Source organism: Pelophylax lessonae (genome assembly GCF_965119305.1).
Source record: "Pelophylax lessonae genome assembly, chromosome: 12".
Taxonomy (NCBI): domain Eukaryota; kingdom Metazoa; phylum Chordata; class Amphibia; order Anura; family Ranidae; genus Pelophylax; species Pelophylax lessonae.
In genome coordinates, this window is record NC_138779.1 from 74975239 (window position 1) to 74996830 (window position 21592).

Consider the following 21592-nt stretch of genomic DNA (forward strand, 5'->3'; position numbering starts at 1 on the left):
CACCCAGGGATAGGAGGATACCGCCAGGTTGCCAGACCCATAAATACACCCGCTCTATACCCCTGTGTGGGGTGGGTGTCTCTGGTAAGTGTGCAATTTTATCAAAGGAATCCCAGCACCTTACCACCCACCACGGGGTCACCTTTCCACCTGAGTGTCGGTTTGTTCCGAGTGTTGTCACTTTTATTGCTTTTGAAGTCACCGCACATGAAATAGACTTTTCTACTGGATCTTTCTTATTGGACATTGCAAGCTGTATTTTTTAAAATAATAACTCCTTTCTACTGTTGCTCTGTTGGCACTTTTTTATTCCCCATACCAACACGTGGTATTAGTGGAACAGCTCACTTTATATAGTATTATATTTTATACTTTTTAGCACATTATATATTTTTTAGCACATTAATATTGCATGTTAAATATTATTTATTGCTCATACATCATTGCACCAGTCACTTTCTAATCTTTCTGCAGGCACTTTATACCTTGCACTTGCACTTAATTGAAGTTTTTATGAAATATATTATTGTTTGAATATTACACATTATTGCTTTTAGTTTAAGGCACTTTGCAGCACAGCTTTTTATTATATCTAAATTATATAGGCAGCGCCATCACCCCTATTCCTTTTATATTGTAATCATTGTGTTTACTTAACTGGGAGAGTTGAAAGGCATTTGCAGGAGGCTCTTTTTCTTTTCTTTGACAGCTGTTCTCTGCTCCCTCACAAGCTACAAAGAGCAAAACCGGATCGGCCCGTGGATCTATTAATTTTACCGATCCCCGATCCAGTTATTTTGCGCGTATCGGGGGCGATATCCGATCCGAATATCGGATCGGTGCATCCCTACCCAGAAGGGCAGATGTTTACAATAACCAAAAAAATTGCAGCATGGGAATTGGGCTGTAACATCTGAACAGCGGGTTGCAGCAGGAGAACACTGTGCAAGCAAGTATGTGAATCCAAGGCAAGACAGGTAAGGTGGGGAAAAAAAAAAAACATATGCAGGGGGAGAGTGAATTTCAACTTTAAGTCAACCAACTACTCTCCTTTTGAGACAGAAGGTGATGTGCCTACCAGCACTGAGTCCATCGGGGAAGTCTTCCTCCCAGACAGCCAGGTCAGCACAGCTATGTGGGATATATTACAATGAAACCGCAGTACAGACAGGGTGAGTCATACAATGAAACCAGCCAGGTGTTAGATTCCAATTATTTCAATTGCCACTTATGTTTTCTACTTGTCGACGGGTGATTGAATAAATACATGCTGCCAAGCATGCTGTGCAGGCTGCGCACAAACAAACAGACAATTAGACAAACGGGAATACAACAAATACTGTCATGTCCGATTTTTTTTTTACAACTATAAAACAGATATTGGATCACTAAATGCTCGGCCTTCTTATTAGTGTTTATCTGCAATGATCATTTTGGCCCAGATGTGTTCAGCCTTTGCAGTTACCTTCTGTATTAGAAAGGCATGGATCAAATAACAATTGACGCCTGCATATGGAGATCTTTGCTGCAGTGGTCAAATTGTGTGATGACCCCATAGCCTGGCCCTCAGGCTGAATGACTGGCGTGTAGGCAGCTGCACTGACAACTTTTGGAAAAAAAGGACCTACAAGCTCGAATACAGATGTTGTATGGCTGACCGCTGTTTACCTTGCGAACAAATGCCGATTTGTACAAAGCGCCCATCACAACAACAAAGGATCAATTCAACCTCTGCAAAAACATGCTGATCTAATGTCATGCTTAAATGGACCCAGTTAGAGCCAGCTAACTGATTTGTGCAGACACAAACAATTGCTACAGTCCTACAATGTGAGGCCACAGAAAATACAAGTGTATTTCAAAGGAAAAGCAAAAGGATTTTTCACTTTAAAAAACTATATTAAAAATGGCCACATCCTGGTTAAACATGCTCTGGATTTGTCAGTAAGACTTATTTTATTGGTATATACAGTATATGGCATCCATATCATCCAAAGAGAAGTACAAAGTGAGGGCAAATAACAATACCAAGCATAAAATAAGCAACAGGAATAAAAGTCTGTTCAAAATGAAATTACAATCTCTAGGTCTAGGACAGGGGTCTCCACACTTTTTGAAGGACCGGAAACTGGTCCTTTGTTTAGACTTTAAGGGGGGGGTCACACTGTGGCCAGTAGGAGAAGAAAATGTTCTGGCATCACTGGGAGTAAACAATGCTCCACGATTGGTAATAGGGAGAGGATTAATAAGAATAGCTCCCCGTCGTTGGTTTCAACGGGAAGAATAGCGCCCCGTCGTTGGTTTCAACGGGAAGAATAGCGCCCCGTCGTTGGTTTCAACGGGAAGAATAGCGCCCCGTCGTTGGTTTCAACGGGAAGAATAGCGCCCCGTCGTTGGTTTCAACGGGAAGAATAGCTCCCCGTCGTTGGTTTCAACGGGAAGAATAGCTCCCCGTCGTTGGTTTCAACGGGAAGAATAGCTCCCCGTCGTTGGTTTCAACGGGAAGAATAGCTCCCCGTCGTTGGTTTCAACGGGAAGAATAGCGCCCCGTCGTTGGTTTCAACGGGAAGAATAGATCCCCGTCGTTGGTTTCAACGGGAAGAATAGCGCCCCGTCGTTGGTTTCAACGGGAAGAATAGCGCCCCGTCGTTGGTTTCAACGGGAAGAATAGCGCCCCGTCGTTGGTTTCAACGGGAAGAATAGCGCCCCGTCGTTGGTTTCAACGGGAAGAATAGCGCCCCGTCGTTGGTTTCAACGGGAAGAATAGCGCGCCACCACTGGTGCCTGTGGCAGAAAGAGCGCGCCGCCACTGGTGCCTGTGGCAGAAAGAGCGCGCCGCCACTGGTGCCTGTGGCAGAAACTATGTCAGCAACAGTGAAGGGAATATTGTCCCAATGGCCAGATAAAAGCAACCAAAGGGCCGCAGTTTGGAGACCACTGGTCCAGGACCGGTATGTAGACCTAAGCTGGCCATACACCGTTATAATTCCAGCTGATTATTTTTAACAGTGGGTGGCCCTACCGGGTTGACAAAATTGGACTACTAGATCAACTTTGGTTGAAGATGTTGGGTCAAAAACAGCATCTGAATCCAATCAGCTGTTTCAGGAATTCCGAACAGCCATAGCTAGTGGCTTTCAGAAACCAACAGCCAACATATTACTAAAATCAAAGGGTAAACATGACCGAAAGGGAACTAAAATTTAAGATTTGTGTCACCAACAGGAGCCCTTTTACTTCTCCCATGACCGGTTTCCTTTAATCCCAGCGGAGGGCTAGCACATGTGATGGATTTTCCAACTAAATCGCTGGTTGTAATTCTTTTAGTGTTCCTATTATCTCATATGTATGTTTATATTACAATAGGGTAAAAGTCACCAGTCACTTTTGTTTAGAACCCACAAACTTTATGTTTAAATTCTGGTAAATTTAACTTGCGTATTCTGAAACGTCAGCAGTCAATGAAACAGCTTACTTCGTATCACTCTGAATTCAAAGCACCTTGTATCCTCCCGTGACCTGTAACTCTCTCTGTATAGTTTCTTTTCCACAAGTGTAGAAAATCCATCAAGATTGATTTTTTTCCCCATTTCACAATGTTTACTTCTTTATATGTTTTCCGAAACGCAAAGGTTAATGAAGCGTGAATCTTAACACGCACTGACTCTGAAATAACCGATTCAGCAGAAACATACAATAGGATGCAATTTCTTTCCGGGGTGGTGTGATGAAATCATGCTTTATGCTGGTTTCCCTAGAATAATATGGATGCTACGGCACAATCTGGGCATCCAGTGCTGACCCCAGTTCACATTCTATTATAAGGTTATTATTGTATAGGACAAGAACAGGCCAGGGTTCATGCTGAAACTACCTGGAGAATATTATATGTCAAGGACTAGGGTGGTTTCAGTCCTTATGGAGGACAAACCGCCATACAAATAAAAGTAAAAAACATTGCCAAAACATTCTACTGTTGATCTTTAAGTATATGTAAACCCAAATCACTAAAATATCAGAGAAGCTATACTTTATTGTAATTTCCCTAGTTTTTAAATTTGCAATTTTCAATGAGAGAATACTTGTTCAGGCACTTCCTGTAATAAGGTGACAACGCTCTGTCCTTGTCTCCCAAATATGCTCCAACGTTGTCAGCTTTTCACATTGGCTTCAAAAGGAGACTACTCATTACGCAGGTATGGTCTATTGTAATCACTATTAAGAAATCCGTTTTGATTAGGATACACAGTCCACAAACTACATGTCATTTCATTAGGGTTTACACCTACTTCCACAAGTGTTCTCAAAAGCTAGCTTTCCCATTTTACAATTAGGCCAGTTACAAACAGGCTTCAACTTGTATAAGAGCAGTGTAAACAGCAAGCTTTGACAAAGCATTTGCAGAGCTTTCAGCAAGCTTTGTTGAAGCGTATAAAGTCCCATTCAACTCCAGTGTTGAAGACAGAAACTGTGGGGAGTGCTGATTGCCACTGTAAACAAGCTGCTAGCAGACTTCAAGATTTTTTTAGGATTTTATTTTATTTTTAAGTGATTGTAAAGTCTTATATATATATATATATATATATATATATATATATATATATATATATATATATATTATATTATATATTATATATATATATATAATAAACCTGTTATACTTCCCTGCTTTGTGTAATAGTTTTGCAAAGAGCAGCCCAGATCCTCCTCTTCTAGGGTCCCACACTGGCACTCCTGGCGCCTCCTTCCTGCCCAGCGCCCCAACAGCAAGCAATTTGCAATGAGGGCACCCAAGCAGGCATGCTCTTGATCAGCGGCTCTGAGTGTCCGTTCACATATGGGAGGTGTGGCGTGGTCCCGCCCCCTCTTTCTTCTGACTGGCTGTGATTGCCAGCAGCATGAGCCATTGGCCAAAAGTCAATCAGGAGTGCAAGTCCCAGGAGAGGCAAGGCTCTCTTTGACATTGCTGGATCGAGAGGGGGGCTCGGGTAAGTATTGGGGGTGGAGTTTTTTTTACCTTCATAAATAGAATGTTTCTAGGTGAAAAAATCATTGTGCCTTTACAACCACTTTGGGAAGTCCTAAAAACATTTTTTATAATTTTTTTTATTATTATTAAAGGTTTCAGTTCCTTTAGGCCCCTTTCACACTTGTGCGACTTTAAAGTCGCACAATTTTACAGCAACTTTGTTGCGAGTTTGACTGGGCTTGAATGTCTTCGGACCTCAAAACGCATCAAAATCATGCCAAAGTAGCGCAGGGACTACTTTGAAGTTGGTGCAACTTCAAGTTGCACAGATCTGAATGGTACTCATTGGAAATAATGGAGAACGACTTGTCATGCAAATCGCATGACAAGTCGTACAAGTGTGAAAGGGGCCTTAAAGAAAGTTTTATACGAACCCTTCACCTAAAGAAATAAATTAATCCTTTTGGCTGGAGATTCGGGTCTATGTGTGTGTATACATGTGTGTTTTAGCAAATCCCTACATGCACAGCCTCTCCCATGGGAATACAGAAGAGAGAGGAAAATCCAGGCAGCCTATCCCAAATTCCAGGCATGCAGATGTACATACACAGCAAACTCCTTTGATAAGACTGATATCCAGTAACAGGCTTAACCCTTCGCTGTGTTACATTTCTAGGAAGCAGAACATCAGTCATCACAATGCGTTTTGTCCCATCAGATTGATGAGCAGACACAGGTGCCTACCTTCCCGGGGATGTAGTGGAGAATGTTGTCCGAGTGAGTCCCTCTTCCAGCCGCACTTTCATTCCCAAACAAATAGGTCCACTTAGTTCTGCTGTCCTGCCTGTGAAGAGAGCGGGTGATGAAACAAGAGCATGGAATCCTTTCACCAATAAACATACAACTGTGTTATGAAATGTCAGACCGACGCCGGCCGCAATCAAATTCTTAACACTTTACAACCTAAGGGCCAATTCACATTGACTTGTGCTAAAATGCATGGAAAATGCCCATACATTTCCATCCATATTAGTTGCATTTTAAAGGGGCGCTGACATACATTCTGATGTCCATTGCCACGCATGCGCAGCATTATGGTGTGAATAGGACACATTTATTGGTATTGAGTCTGCGTTTTACAGCTGTGCTAACACGCAGATCAACGCACGCGTAAAATGTGCACAGTTATGATCAGACCTCTCACAATGCTGCAGTAATGAAGATTTCTTTATGAAAGTATTGCGGGAAACAAACATGCAACTAAACGAAAGGAATCTAATATGTGGTGGCCCTCCAGCTATTGTGGAACTACAAGTCCCATCATGCCTCTGCCTATAGGAGTCATGCTTGTAACTGTCAGCCTTGCATTGCCTAATGGGAATTGTAGTTCTGCAACAACTGGAGGGCCACCAGCTTGAGACCCCTGATCTAATAGATTCCTTCCTCCGCGCTAAACAGCGCAGATGGATGAATCTCCCCATACGCCTATTGTATTCTGGCGGCTGGCACCGGTGGCTATTAAAATCTCCGAACAGCACGCACATTATTATTATTATTATTAAGGATTTCTATAGCGCCAGCAATTTACAATATTAGAGGGAGACAGTACATATACAATAAAATACAAGAGGATTTAGAGGGCCCTGCTCAGAAGAGCTTACAATCTAATGGATCTGATTAGATGCAGGTACTGTCCTGCTGTAATTTTTCTATTTAGCGCCTTCAATTTTTTTTTTTTCCCCCCAAAATTTTTTTATTGGGTTTTCAAGTAAAACAAGTAACGTTTAACACTTTCAGGTATTGAGGTCGCAGCTGCCTTTGCGAATAAAGAAACATATCAGAATAGAGGAATACCTAACTAGGTTAATCTAGGTGTTTCATAATAAAGTAGATGAGCAAGATGTAAAGCTCCTTCAATTTTTTAATCCAAGTATGTCAGGTGGAAGGGTAGTATGACCAGTTTAAAGAGGGACTAAAGGCAAAAATACTAAGCAGTAGTAGGTTTTCCAACAATGCGACTCCTGCAAAGGCCTTCATCCGCATTGGCATCTTTTCCCCAGCTTCTCCTGCGTGCCCGTCCGTATTGATTGGCCAGTACAGAGTGATGTCACTCCCTCGCATTTGCAGGAGTGCAGTCATCCCGTCATGCAGGCAGAGAAGTGGTCTATGCTAAGGCCCCTTTTACACATGCTGTCCGTTTGTCCGTTTGTCATCCATCCGTTGACGGATGAAAATCGGACATCAATGTATCTCTGTGTAAAAAAGGATGACAACGGATGATCATCAGTTAACATCCGTTTTCATCCGCTTCCGTCAATGTTCATTTTTTTGAACGGATGAATGCCCTATTTTTCATCCGTCAAAAAAACGGATCGGTAAAACAGAAGACAACTGACGAGAAAAACGGACGACAACTGACGAGAAAAACGGACGACAACTGACGAGAAAAACGGACGACAACTGACGAGAAAAACGGACGACAACTGACGAGAAAAACGGACGACAACTGACGAGAAAAACGGACGACAACTGACGAGAAAAACGGACGACAACTGACGAGAAAAACGGACGACAACTGACGAGAAACACGGACGACAACTGACGAGAAACACGGACGACAACTGACGAGAAACACGGACGACAACTGACGAGAAACACGGATGACAACTGACGAGAAACACGGATGACAACTGACGAGAAACACGGATGACAACTGACGAGAAACAGATGACAACTGACGAGAAACAGATGACAACTGACGAGAAACAGATGACAACTGACGAGAAACAGATAACAACTGACGAGAAACAGATAACAACTGACGAGAAACAGATGGAAAACGGATACATTTTGACGTGACTGAACTGATGAACTGAACGGACCGCATGCATACTGGAGCTCAAATTGTCAATCCATAGCAATTTTCACGCATCGCTTAGCCTGGGTTCACACTAGATATAGTGCAGGATTCACACAAATTCGATGCGGATTCGGCAAAGCATCTAAATCGCAACCCGTTAATTGCAGAGTGTATGTTGAGTTAACGACACCCTGCAAAAAGCTCACAAAACGTAGCACAATTTGCAGAATCGGATCCTAGCCCGGACAAACAAAAAGGGTCCTGCACCAGTTTGGGGCAAATGCCATGCGATTTGAGCCATACAAATCCATGGCTCAAATCGCACCCCAGAGACACCACATGCAATTCTCTCAGGAATGTGCGGTGATTTCTGTGCGAATTACATGTGGTGTCTCGCAGCACAGCAGTGTGAACCCAGGCTAAATATGTCACGGAGGCAGATTAGTAAGAAGCAGTAAACAGACAGGTCAGACTGAGTAAGTGTAGATAAGATTGTGCACTTTAGCCCTACCCTGCAATACAAAGATCTGACAGTCCTTGAATGGGAAATCGTTTAACACTTGGAAGGCGGCTACCCATGCAGACATCTACAGCAGACACGCCAACGTCTCTGAGGCTCTCCGCTTGCCAAAGCGGGCCAAGCACTGCAAGTTCAACAGAATTTCATACCCATACTTAGTGCCACCTCTGGGTATTAGATTTCCTCTGGGAAACCTCAGAAGCTCTGCAACTGCTACTACAGACCTAATGCTGAGACCTGTAAGCACCAAGCAAAGCAGCTACATAAGAATGTATGGTGATCGTTAGCACCACAAAGCATGGGCATAAAGTGGGCATAATTAATGAAATTCATGAGATTCATGCATCCCAACAAATCTGGACACACAGTGAAAGCCCAACTCTGGGAAACCCAACCTTGCAGTGCCGCACCTGCACAGCAAGGATGAACTGCTCATGTAGATCTAGAGGACATGGAATATTTACTTACCCAATAATCCACACCTCTAGACCAGTCCCTGTAGCTTCTTCTTCCCCATGATCCACCAGTCTAAGGTCCTGACATCATCAAGACCAATGTAAAGTCCATAGCCTTTCACTGGACATAATGACGCTAAGGGACAATCCACCACCAGAGCTTAAGGGTGCACCATCTGCTGAGTGAGTGGAGGATCAGGTGGGTAAAATACTTTTATTCTTCTCCCATAGACCTAAACCAGCAATTAAGCCTTGCAGCCTGGGCACTGCTCTTCTGCAAGGGGGAATTTTATGATAAAGTTGGGCTTTAAAGACAATTTGCTCAAAAGTGATACTTAAAAAATGACAAAGCCTATTGGGCTGAGGCACCCCTCGGGCTTCCTGCATGTCTTAGATCATCCATTCTCAACCAGGGTTCCTCCAGGGGTTGCTATGGGTTCTTTGAGCTGTGGATGATTGACCCCTTCCATTTGATGGTGCCTACCGAGTTCCAGAGCCAATCAGTGGCATGGCACCAACCTTTTTTTTTTTTTTATAAGCGAAGATTTATTTTTTGATGCACGTTACAAAAACCGCAACCATCTTTTTAGCTTTTTCTATGTTTGGCCTTCCTCCCACTAACCAACAATGTAAGGGGAATTTTTCCCATTGACCCCTGAAAAACTGGTTTTAGCAGGGGTTCCTCAAAACCTGAAATAATTTCAAGGATTCCTCTAGGGTAAAAAAAAAAAAAAAAAAAAGTTAAAATGATTGCAAGGCTGGATTTTTTTTTTTTTTATATAAACAACAAACAGGTTATACAGTACTTACCTGCTCTGTACAATGGGTTTTACAGAGGGGCCCTAAACTTCCTCTTCTGGGGTCCCCGAAACCCTTCAGGGTCCTCCTCTTCTCTGTGTTCCCTCATAACAAATCGCTCGCTATGGGGACACACCAGTAGGTTCACTCCTGAACCCGGACATGTGTGTCCATTAACACACACAGCGCAGCTCTGCCCTGCCCCCCACATTTGATTGACAGCAGCAGGAGCCAATAGTTCCTGTTCTATTCCCTGTGAGAAGAGGAAAATAGAAGACCTGAAGCCAGGAAAGTGCTGGGTTGCTGACAGACTCAGGTAAGTGTTTAGAGGTGAGGGGAATAGTTAGTGGGGTGTTTTTTTTTTTTTTTTTTTTTTTTTAGAGCAGAACTCCACCCAAAAGGGGAAGTTACGCTTTAAGGACTCATCCCCCACTCCTCTTGCGCAATTGGCACTTTTGAGGAGCGCTGCTGTTTTAGAGGTCTTAAAGCGGAGTTCCACTCAAAAGTGGAACTTACGCTTATCTGTCTCCTCCTCCCCTCCGATGTCACATTTGGCGCCTTTTGGGGGGGAGGGGGTACCTGTTTTGGACAGCTACCCTGTCCTCACTTCCGTCAGACCTCTCTGCGGCGAGGTACATCAGAAGTTTGGCCCCCCTCCTTCTTCCTCTGCTTCTAGGCCAGTAAGAGTGCAGCCCACTTTGTGCATGCACAGTAGAGACCCGGTCGTGAAGCCGCAAGGAAGGGGGGTGGGTACCTGTTTTTGACAGGTACCCTGTCCGGCCCGCACTTCTGTCGGACCTCACTGCGGCGAGGTACGTCAGACGTTCAGCCCCCTCCTCATTCCTCTGCTTCTAAGAGAGAGCGCAGCCCACTTCGCGCATGTGCAGTAGAGACCTGGCCATGAAGCCGCAAGGCTTCACTGCCGGGTTCCCTTACCGGCAATGGCAGCACCTGACAGCCGATGGAAACATCGGCTGCGGTGCGGACATTGCTGGACTCCAGGACAGGCAAGTGTCCTAATATTCAAAGTCAGTATGTGTAGCTGCTGACTTTTAATTTTTGGAGGGGGGGGGGGGCGGAACACCGCTTTAAATGTTACAAAAATGAGGCCTCCTGTCCAACAGGAAGAATGTGAACCCCCTCTCAATGGCCATCATAGGTGTACAGACCAAGCAACAGAAGTGCATCTATCTACTAATAAAGAAACTCTCGTGGTTTTAAAAGGCAATTCCACATTTTGGAGCAGGTTTATGGTTACCCCCATATTTAAGGTATAACGGTCAGAGTCCACAGCCCCTCACCACCTCCATGTACGGAATCCATTCGATTTTTATCCCCGTCAGCTCCTGTCGAGTTTGAATTTTGTGCGGCAGCCAGTGAGATGATGACTGTAGTTCTCAATGGAGCACAAGTATGGTGAGGTCACTGCATTTGTAGTCCACTGATATTTCCTCCAGATCATAAACTGAAGATCTGCACCTCGGTATGAACCGGTGCTGGAGGAGGAGTCTGCAGGAGTCAGAGCACTACACCGGCCATCTGTTCATCATGGTTTGCAATCTCAAATGCAAAACAATAAAAGCACATTTTTGCTTTTTACAATATGGTTGCGTTTATTTTTTTGCAAATGATGCAACGCTCCCTCGCCACAATCCACCCGCTATATCATCTTCAGGTGGAGTGAGCCTTCAAATTGATTTCCTTCCATTAAATTAAAAAAAAAAAAAAACAGCCAAACAAAAATGTAATTTCTCAATTTGTAATGAAATTGCTACAATGAAGTTACAACGAATTTTTAGGAATCGTACCCCAGCTGGCCACATGGGCAGGTCAATTTTCTTTCAAAAAACAGTTTTATCTTTAGTAAAATCCATAGAAAAAGAAAACTTTCAGTCTGCAGCAAAAAAGTCAGCTGATGAGAACCCCGAACTGATCACTGATTGCAGTAAAATGCGGCACGCTCTTTGGCTACAAGGGTTTAAAAATGTGACAGAAGGCATGCAAGGACGTCCCATCAAAAATATTACAGTTGAACTCAGTGCAATCACTGAAAGCACACAATAGCTCACCTTCAGGGTCTCTTACTTGGGATTTGCATGTTGCGTTATAGTGGTTTACCGGAATACAATTAAGACCAGTCATTTTGTGTACAGCAACACTTGGGTGGGGGATGGAATTGCCCCCTGGGGACTAATTGTCCCTGTATTTAAACTGCTTGAAACCTAATTACTAACTGTCGGTGTGGTAAATGCATTATCTCTTTTTTTAGGAAACGGAAATCTTTGGTGAGCTTTTCAGTTTACACCGTGTCTGCCTTCACATTATAGTGATCCCTGTGAATTGGTACATTTGGAAGCTGTGGAACCCGCAGTGTCCTCAGAATAGACTGAGAACCTTCACAATCCCGGATACTTTGCCCTGAGTATTGTCCTCCAGGAATGCTGGAGCTCGCCCATTGTAAGTCTCAGGTATGCCCATTCTTCTCATACCAGAATATTTCCAGACATACATAGAGAGCAAACCGGCCGACTTTACTCCTTCTCCCCATACAAGGGGCTGCAAACAAACAGCAAGTGATCAGATTGGTATGGACGTCACTAAAAACATACATATCCCAGGAATAGGTTCTTTTTTTTTTTAACAGACCAAAACAGGTAAGTTTGTTTCATACAAGGATACATTGTGTATAGAAAATAATCATATTGTAAAATACTTTATACCTATACACATTATATGCATGTAGATTCCCATACTTCTACATCTACATTAGAAAACTATTTGGAAAGTAAGATCTACAAAGGACTGATCCTACAGACCATGCAGTGCTGAAGGCTTGACTTAGTCCCAAGTGCCCTATTAATGCTCCATTGAAAAGTCATTATTATACTGACAGCTCTGCCTGCTAAGACATCCAGCAGCAGCTGAACCTTATCCTCCAACAAGTGTTCCTGTCTGACGCCTCACCGTCCATTCCAACTCTCCCCAATCCTACAATTCATATGGAAATGCTAGAACCACAAAAGCACCATCTACACCTACACAGCTCAGGGACAGCACCATCTACACCCGCACATTCCCAGCACATAACCACCTACACCCGCACATTCCCAGGACAGCACCATGTACACCTGCACATTCCCAGGACATAACCACCTACACATCTCCGGGACAGCACCATCTACACCTACACAGCTCCGGGACAGCACCATGTACACCCGCACATTTCCAAGACATAACCATCTACACCTACACAGCTCCGGGACATAACCATCTACACCCGCAACATTCCCGGGACAGCACCATCTACACTCACATATCTCTGGGACAGAACCATGTGCACCCGCACATCTCTGGGACAGCACCATCTACACCTACACAGTACCATCTACACCCGCACATCTCCGGGACAGCACCATATACACCCGCACATTCGCGGGACAGAACCATCTACAACCACACATCTCTGGGACAGAACCATCTACAACCACACATCTCCGGGACAGAACCATCTACAATCGCACATCTCCGGGACAGAACCACCTACACATCTCCGGGACAGAACCACCTACACATCTCCGGGACAGAACCACCTACACATCTCCGGGACAGCACCATCTACACCCGCACATCTCCGGGACAGCACCATATACACCCGCACATTCGCGGGACAGCACCATCTACAACCGCACATCTCCGGGACAGAACCATCTACACCCGCACATCTCCGGGACAGAACCATCTACACCCGCACATCTCAGGGACAGAACCATCTACACCCGCACATCTCCGGGACAGAACCATCTACAACCGCACATCTCCAGAACACCATAGGTCCTGTAACCCAACAAACAACTAGGCAGTGGGCACAACGTTTACAATCAATACTACACAGAGCACAACAATTGCAATCCAGAGTACTACACGGGGCACAACTATCACAATCAATACTACGCGGGGCACAACTGTCACAATCAATACTACAAGGGGCACAACTATCGCAATCAATACTACTGGGGGCACAACTATCGCAATACTATACGGGGGCACAACTATCGCAATCAATACTACACGGGGCACAACTATCGCAATCAATACTACACGGGGCACAACTATCGCAATCAATACTACATGGGGCACAAGTATCGCAATCAATACTACACGGGGCACAACTATCGCAATCAATGCTACACGGGGCACAACTATCGCAATCAATACTACATGGGGCACAAGTATCGCAATCAATACTACACGGGGCACAACTATCGCAATCAATGCTACACGGGGCACAAGTATCGCAATCAATACTACACGGGGCACAAGTATCGCAATCAATACTACGCGGGGCACAACTATCGCAATCAATGCTACACGGGGCACAACTATCGCAATCAATGCTACACGGGGCACAACTATCGCAATCAATGCTACACGGGGCACAACTATCGCAATCAATACTACATGGGGCACAACTATCGCAATCCAGAGTACTACACGGGGTTTAATGATCACAATACTACTACTACAAATGTCACAATGATACTACATGGGGCACAATGTTCACAATAATATTACACAGGGCACAATGATGGCAATCCAGAGTACTGCACGGGGTACAATGATCACAATTATACTACATGGGGCACAACTATCGCAATCCATTGGAAAAAAAAAAAAACTATCGCAATCCAGAGGAATATTTGGGACAGAACGATCACAGCGATCACAGATCGCACTCAGCACACTGATCACTATCCGGGCTCCGATGGGTATAATGAATAGTAGACCGGATCGCTGTGCTGGCAGTCCCGGGTAAAATGACATGGCACCGGGCAGAGCGATCAGAGTGGTGCCCGGGGTGATCGGAGGTCGGAGATGAATCTGTGGGGTGATCGGAGGTCGGTGATCGATGTGGTCGTACTTACTCTTTCCCCGGCAGGGAGTTCTTCCTGGAGAAGGAATATCGGAGGTGTCGGTGGGGTTGCGGTACACAGCTGAGGTTCCCCATCCTTCTCCCGGCTCTCCCGATGTGATCTGATGATCAGAGTCTCCGCTCTCCACTTTTCCTCACTTCCGGGCACACATGTGGGTGTCACCCTGATCTCACCGCATGGCCCGGGGCCGCACCACCCCCTCCCACCATTCTACAGCCCGGTGACACGGATGTGACAAATTCCGGGGAAGCCCCGCTGGGTCACATTTCCAGTGACCACTGACCTGTCCGATCATCTCCACCATCACCCCTGTGATCGGATCAGAGGATAGATCTGTGTGATCGGCACAGAAGGGAAAGAACTGACACTGATTTCATTTCAGCATTTTACATTACATTGATCTGCTGTCCGATCTGAGATTGGAAAGATCATTCTGTGCTCCATACACTCAGCGATCTTATTCAATAATCTACCTTTTATATGATCAGATTTTCCAAGCAGATCGAAAAAAAAAATTGGACTAACATTGAGCAATGACACCGACCGCTCGACAATTCATATCTCCGATTCCATGAAAAATTAATCTCCTACACACTCTGATTGTACAATCTCCTTTACATCTACCAACAACTGTAGTGCAGAGGCCTGCCTGAGTGTATAGATAGGGAAGATCCTCACATTGCATTGTCTTGGTAAATCTAATATTGATTGTACAAAGATTGTAACATGTATGGTGACCATCAGATTTCCCAGAACTGTGGAATAAGAGGACCCATCTAACCAATCCATTCCATGTGTATCATATCAGACAGACAGACATATCAGACAGACATATCAGACAGGCCCCCACACTACAGAGTCGATGGTAGATCACCATACACATTACAGTTACCATACCATGTTTGTACAATCAACTATGTAACATGAAGACTTACCTAATCCCTACCTAAAACCAATCAGACAGACCCATGTACTATGTAGCCCATATAATATATAAAGGAGATTGTAACGTGTATGGGTTAGATCTACCATCAACAATGTAGTGCAAGAACCTGCCTGATTTTATACGAATTGACCAGATTTCTTAGGTTTGTTCTCATAGAAACAACCAAATATACAAAAACCCCTGTGCTTAGGCTCCATTCACACTTGTGCGACTTGTCATACGACTTTGGACACTCCGTCATGTTTTTCAATGACAATCGTTCAAATATGTGCGACTTAAAGTGGCAGCAACTTTAAAAAGGTCCCAGCACTACTTTGGTGTGACTTTTATGTGAATTGAGTGCCATAGACTACAATGTAAACCCTAAAAAGTCGCACCTGAATGTTATACATGCAACAGTTGTCTATTATCATTGGTCAAAGCCAATGTTGCATCAAAGTTGTGCGATTTGGAATTGTACAAGTGTGAATGGAGCGTTAGTGAAGATAATTGAAAACTATACTCCTACAGTCATATGCTGCTCTAGACTCTGGCTGTGTGATGACCTCACTGCCTTGGCTCAGTCCCGGTGCCCCTGAGGACGCTATTGTGTGAAACACATTGGGCGGGGCCAAGGCAGTGACATCACGTAGTGTAGAAGTGCTTTGACTATATGCTTGCTTCCTGAATTATACATATAAGTGGGCAATCTATGTATACATAAAAGTAGGGATAGACCGGGCCGATATGCACTTTCCCCGATATATCAGAAGCGGCCCCCGAAAGTTACCGATATTGTCGCTATTTTTGTGACGTCATTCTGCCTTCTTAGGCCGCCTCCCTCGCCTTGGACAGCCTCGTCTGGAGTCGGGACTAGTCTCGCGGGAGTGTATCCCAGTCATACACCCACCCACAGCAGCCCGGTGCCAGCCACCCACATCCACAGGCCGTGTACCAGACAGCCACAGGAACTGTACCAGCGAGCCAGCCAGCTACCCACAGGCCCTGTACCAGCCAGCCACCCACAGCCCCTGTGCCAGCCAGCCACCCACCCACCACACGGTGCCAGACAGCCAGCCACCCACCACAGGGTGCCAGACAGCCAACCACCCACCCACAGACAAGGTGCCAGACAGCCACCCACAGCCCCTGTGCCAGCCAGCCACCCACCACAGGGTGCCAGACAGCCAGCCACCCACAGGCCCTGTACCAGCCGTCCACAGGCCTTGTACCAGCCAGCCACCCACAGCCCCTGTGCCAGCCACCCACCTACCACAGGGTGCCAGACAGCCAGCCACCCACCACAGGGTGCCAGACAGCCAGCCACCCACCACAGGGTGTCAGACAGACAGCCAGGCACCCACAGGCCCTGTACCAGCCAGCCGCCCACAGGCCCTGTACCAGCCCCCCACCCACCACAGGGTGCCAGCCAGCCACCCATTACAGGGTGCCAGCCAGCCACCCACCACAGGGTGCCAGACAGCCAGCCACCCACCACAGGGTGTCAGACAGACAGCCAGGCACCCACAGGCCCTGTACCAGCCAGCCGCCCACAGGCCCTGTACCAGCCCCCCACCCACCACAGGGTGCCAGCCAGCCACCCATTACAGGGTGCCAGCCAGCCACCCACCACAGGGTGCCAGACAGCCAGCCACCCACCACAGGGTGCCAGACAGACAGCCAGGCACCCACAGGCCCTGTACCAGCCAGCCGCCCACAGGCCCTGTACCAGCCCCCCACCCACCACAGGGTGCCAGCCAGCCACCCATTACAGGGTGCCAGCCAGCCACCCACCACAGGGTGCCAGACAGCCAGCCACCCACCACAGGGTGCCAGACAGACAGCCAGGCACCCACAGGCCCTGTACCAGCCAGCCGCCCACAGGCCCTGTACCAGCCCCCCACCCACCACAGGGTGCCAGCCAGCCACCCACCACAGGGTGCCAGCCAGCCACCCATTACAGGGTGCCAGCCAGCCACCCACCACAGGGTGCCAGCAAGCCAGCCATTGAGCATTAAACAAAAATTAACATGTTCAGTACCAGATTTGTGTCAAAAATTGTCTTTATTTTTCAAAACTGTTAGGCCCCGTTCACACTGGGGCGATCCGACTTCCCGGGGCGACTTCCGAGGTCGCGGTGCGAGCAGCGCGCCGCGACCTCGGAGCGGCCGGCACAGACTTCATAACATTGAAGTCTATGACGGTCGCTCCGGGTCGCCCCAAAGAAGCTCCGGACCCTTTTTCTAAGTCGGAGCGCTCCTATTAGAACGGGTCCGCAGCTTCCCTATGGAAGGCGACCTACGGCGACCTGTGAGGCGACCAGGTCGCCTCACAGGTCGCCCCAGTGTGAACGGGGACTAAATGTACAAAATATCGGCTGATACCGATACGTTGTGACCAAAATATCGGTATCAGTATCAGCCCTAAAAAAACATATCGGTCTATCCCTACATAAAAGCCCATTAGATTTATGCACTATGGAGGCTTTTTATTTTGCATGCATGCATTGTGATTGCAGCTACTGTGTGACATCACCAGGGTGGGAGGGGCTTGGAGCTCAGAGGTTTATCTATGGCAGGATCTTTTACCTTTAGGAACCAGTCAGAGCGGGGTGGTGTCACCGAATGATTATAACAAACGCGTGTGGGCCAATGTTGTGTGGTTGCATCTCCTGTAAGTGAACCATGTGCTCACTGGTGTGGTGCAGGTGCACCGAAGTGGTTGTAAAGAGAGTGCAGGAGATCAGCATGGATCTATATTGTCCAGATGAACTCTTGTGGATAACTGATCTATGGCACAAGTTACTTTTTGGTGGACGGACATTGAAGTAACATTCCATAGGCTGCATGAAATCTGTTTTTTTCATAATACACATTCATTTTTTTTTAATAATAAACATGAATTTTTTTTCATAATAAACATGAATTTGTTTTATGGTTTTATTTAATGTATTCAAACTTCGCATGTATCACTTTATTTTGCTCCTTGTATTATTATCATTTTTTGCACTTTGAATTCTGTTCATGAATTTTGCTTGTGTATTCATTGAGGGGATTAGCGCATCTATTTACCATCCTGTCCTCATATAACATAACTTTGGTAACTCTAAGCCCCGGTTCACATTAGTGCGCACTGCTCCTAAATTACATGCGATCTCATGTGCGGCGCAAATTTCAGCCATACACTTTGTATGGCTGAATTCGCAGCGCATCCGCAATAAACTCGCACATGAGCCTTTTTACTATCCGCAGCAGAATCGGATTGCATGGTGGTTCACACTAGTGCGATCCGATTCTGTGCAAACTTGCAGATCGCACTGCGATATGCAATCTGATCTGGGGGTGTCATTAACTTTTAATTGATACCCCCAGCGTATCGCATATGGCAGTGTGAACTGCCAGGGGTGCGGATGCGATGCGGGAACATGCTGTATATTGGCAGCGTTCCCGCATTGCACAAATGTGAACCGGCACTAAAGGTGATTTATTCTTCCAAAGCAAATACACTTTTACAAACTGATGCTGACTAGTATTCCAATGTTTCTCTTCTTCCTCAGTTTTTCTCCATCACTTGGCTAATGAGACCCCAAAGCTGATGGAGAGAGGCAAGGGAGGGTCAAACAAGGATGATATACAGCCAACTGACATCCTCCTTGTCAACTGATTATGTCATTGGTCGTTGGGAGGTTGGCGGCTTGAAGGTTGTAATGGTGTACAATAAAAAACCTGTGCTTTGTGTAACTAAAAGGCAGTTTTCATCCACCCACCGGCTTGTAAACAATTTTGGGGCAATTTGTAGGCATTTTGCCAAGGCACCCCTGAGGAAACCTCAAAGCACCCCAGGATGCCTGGGCACCATTGTTGAATAAGGATGATCCAGTGAACAGGCCATTTAAGAAACCATTGTTTTCTATGGGCCATTGCAACTAGCTGTGGTCATCCAATACAGTAAGAAGCACATACCTGCAGATGGGGTGAATGGGCTGAAGAAGCAAACTGAAGAATACTTGATGATTTATTTTTAGGACTTGGTTTTACCTTTGTCAGAGAGTACAGATTTTATATCAGAGATGCAGAACACAGGTCCAGGGGTCACCCAGCACAGTGCACCCAATCCTGCAAGGCAGCTTAGACCAAGGACAGGTCCTCTTTAGAAACCAGTCCTGATACTGTTCCTACTCTATAAACTTTCATGGTTCGGCGATCAGATGCTTCCTAGGGCCCCATGGTGGAAAACATTGAATGTCTTCATTGGTTTGTCTAACTCTAACCAGAGGATGGCGACGGTGAATGAGTCTGTGAAGGCTCACCATGGATGGTGTGACAGTGCCAGGCCTTGTCACCATGAAAATGGTTGTAAAAAGGGATAAAGTATAAATTTTGAGCAGAGAAAACATTTTTTACAACGTTCTCTGCTCATGGTATTCCTGGATTGGGTTCCATAGTTTGGAGATTTCTAAGTGCTTTGGAAGGGAGGGAGGGAAGAAATCGCCAGCCCAGTGTCCAGGTCTTACAAATGACTGGCAGGCTGTGAGTGCAGGTGTGCAGAGGTCCTATAATGAAGGACCTGACCATAGATCAGAGCTCCCGTGTGAAGACAAGTGTGTGTTCATGTCAGGGGACAGAGGTGCTCTACTCAAGAGACAGCACTCCATGCTGGAGGAGAGAGTCGATGTCCATAGGACTGAGAGAGTTGAGTCGCTCAGAGCCAGGACAACTAGGCGAGTCCAGGGAACCTGTAAATCTCTTAGGAGCGAAAGAGCCTGGGGTGTAAAGAGAACCCCTTTCAAGAGGCCAGGAGTGGGCCCATACACCAGGGAGATGTAGCTACAGGCTGAGTGAGCCAGAAGAAGCTGGGTGAGATGGTCTGAGGGACCAGTGACAAGAGAGAGCCAGGTGGCTTAACTTTTTTAAATAAAAGCGGGCTGACAAGCCATTAAAAAACACAGTTTGGATCGGTGTGGACTTGTATAAATGCTTCTACCACTGATCTAAATTCCCCCTATCACAATGAGCAGATCTCCAGTCCTCAAAAAAAAAGTAAGAACCCATTCACATTTGTTTGTTCTTGAGTGTTGCATTAATGCACGTAATTTAATGTGCATTGTGTCCCATGCAATGCTTGTTGCTTTAACCACTTGCTCACTCCGCTATATCTAATATACGGCAGCAGTGCTACTCTCCAGTCCAGGGAGGGCGTCCCTGGATGTCCTCCCAAGACCGCGCTTCCCAATGCAAGCAAGTGTCTGTGTCTCTTGGACACCGTGGCTCACAGATCGGGGAAAAGGTAAAGTAAAATCTCAGCGGCCTTTTTTTTTTTTTTTTTTTTTCAGCATGAAAAAACATGCTGAAAAACTTGGCTTATACTCGAGTATATATGGTACCTTAGAACGAAGCCTCCGCAGTGCTGCCCACTCACCTGTCTTCCTTTCGAGTTCGCATCCTTCAGCCATCTGATTGGCCAGAGCTGCAATGACATCACTCCTGCGCAGATGCATGGGAGCCACCGTTTATGGCATAGGGGTCTGAAGGAATGGCCACCAACGCCCATGATGTCACTGGCTGCATGCAAAGTAAATATCTCCTAAACGGTGCAAGTTTAGGAGATATTTAGAGTACCTATAGGTAAGTCTTATCATAGACTTGCCTATAGGTACAAGCAGGGCTGCTAATAGGGGGGGACCACCAGCCCTCTTGTAGGGGGCCCGAGCACACAGGGGGCCCACACAGAGAGGGGGATTAGTGATGGACAACAAATACAGAAATCTTCCTCCAGCACCTGAATCTGATCTGTCCCTCTCCCTGCTATCAGCTTTTATCTGTTGAGAAAGAGACAGTTGTCCCTCACTAATCCCCCTCCATTGTGTGGGCCCCCCCTCCCAGCACTTATCTCTGCTCAGGAGTTTATTTGTAAATTGTAACTTTGTTTCTCTCTCTTTGTCTCTCTAAGGGCTCTTTCAGACGTCCACTCCGCTGTTTTTCTCTGCTGCGGGACTTTTTTTTTTTTTCACGGAGCGGATGACATTTGTGTCATCCGCTCCGTATGTCCGCATATCATCCCATCCGTTTGCGGATGATATGCAGACATAATGTAAGTCTATGGGCATTGCGGATGTCAGCGGATGACACCGCTGA

General features: G+C 46.0%; 1 protein-coding gene across 1 annotated transcript in view; it reads right to left on the reverse strand.

Annotated features, from left to right (window-relative positions):
* The window catches only part of PLEKHN1 (pleckstrin homology domain containing N1), a 73335-nt gene extending 58683 nt beyond the window's left edge, over window positions 1–14652 (reverse strand). Inside the window, exons 1-2 of the mRNA XM_082274340.1 lie at window positions 14525–14652; window positions 5714–5813 (exon numbers count right to left, since the gene is read on the reverse strand). Coding sequence (XP_082130466.1) covers window positions 5714–5813; window positions 14525–14607 — 183 coding nt within the window. The 5' untranslated portion in view covers window positions 14608–14652. The remainder of the gene's footprint in view (window positions 1–5713; window positions 5814–14524) is intronic.
* Between the last annotated feature and the right edge of the window lie 6940 nt (window positions 14653–21592).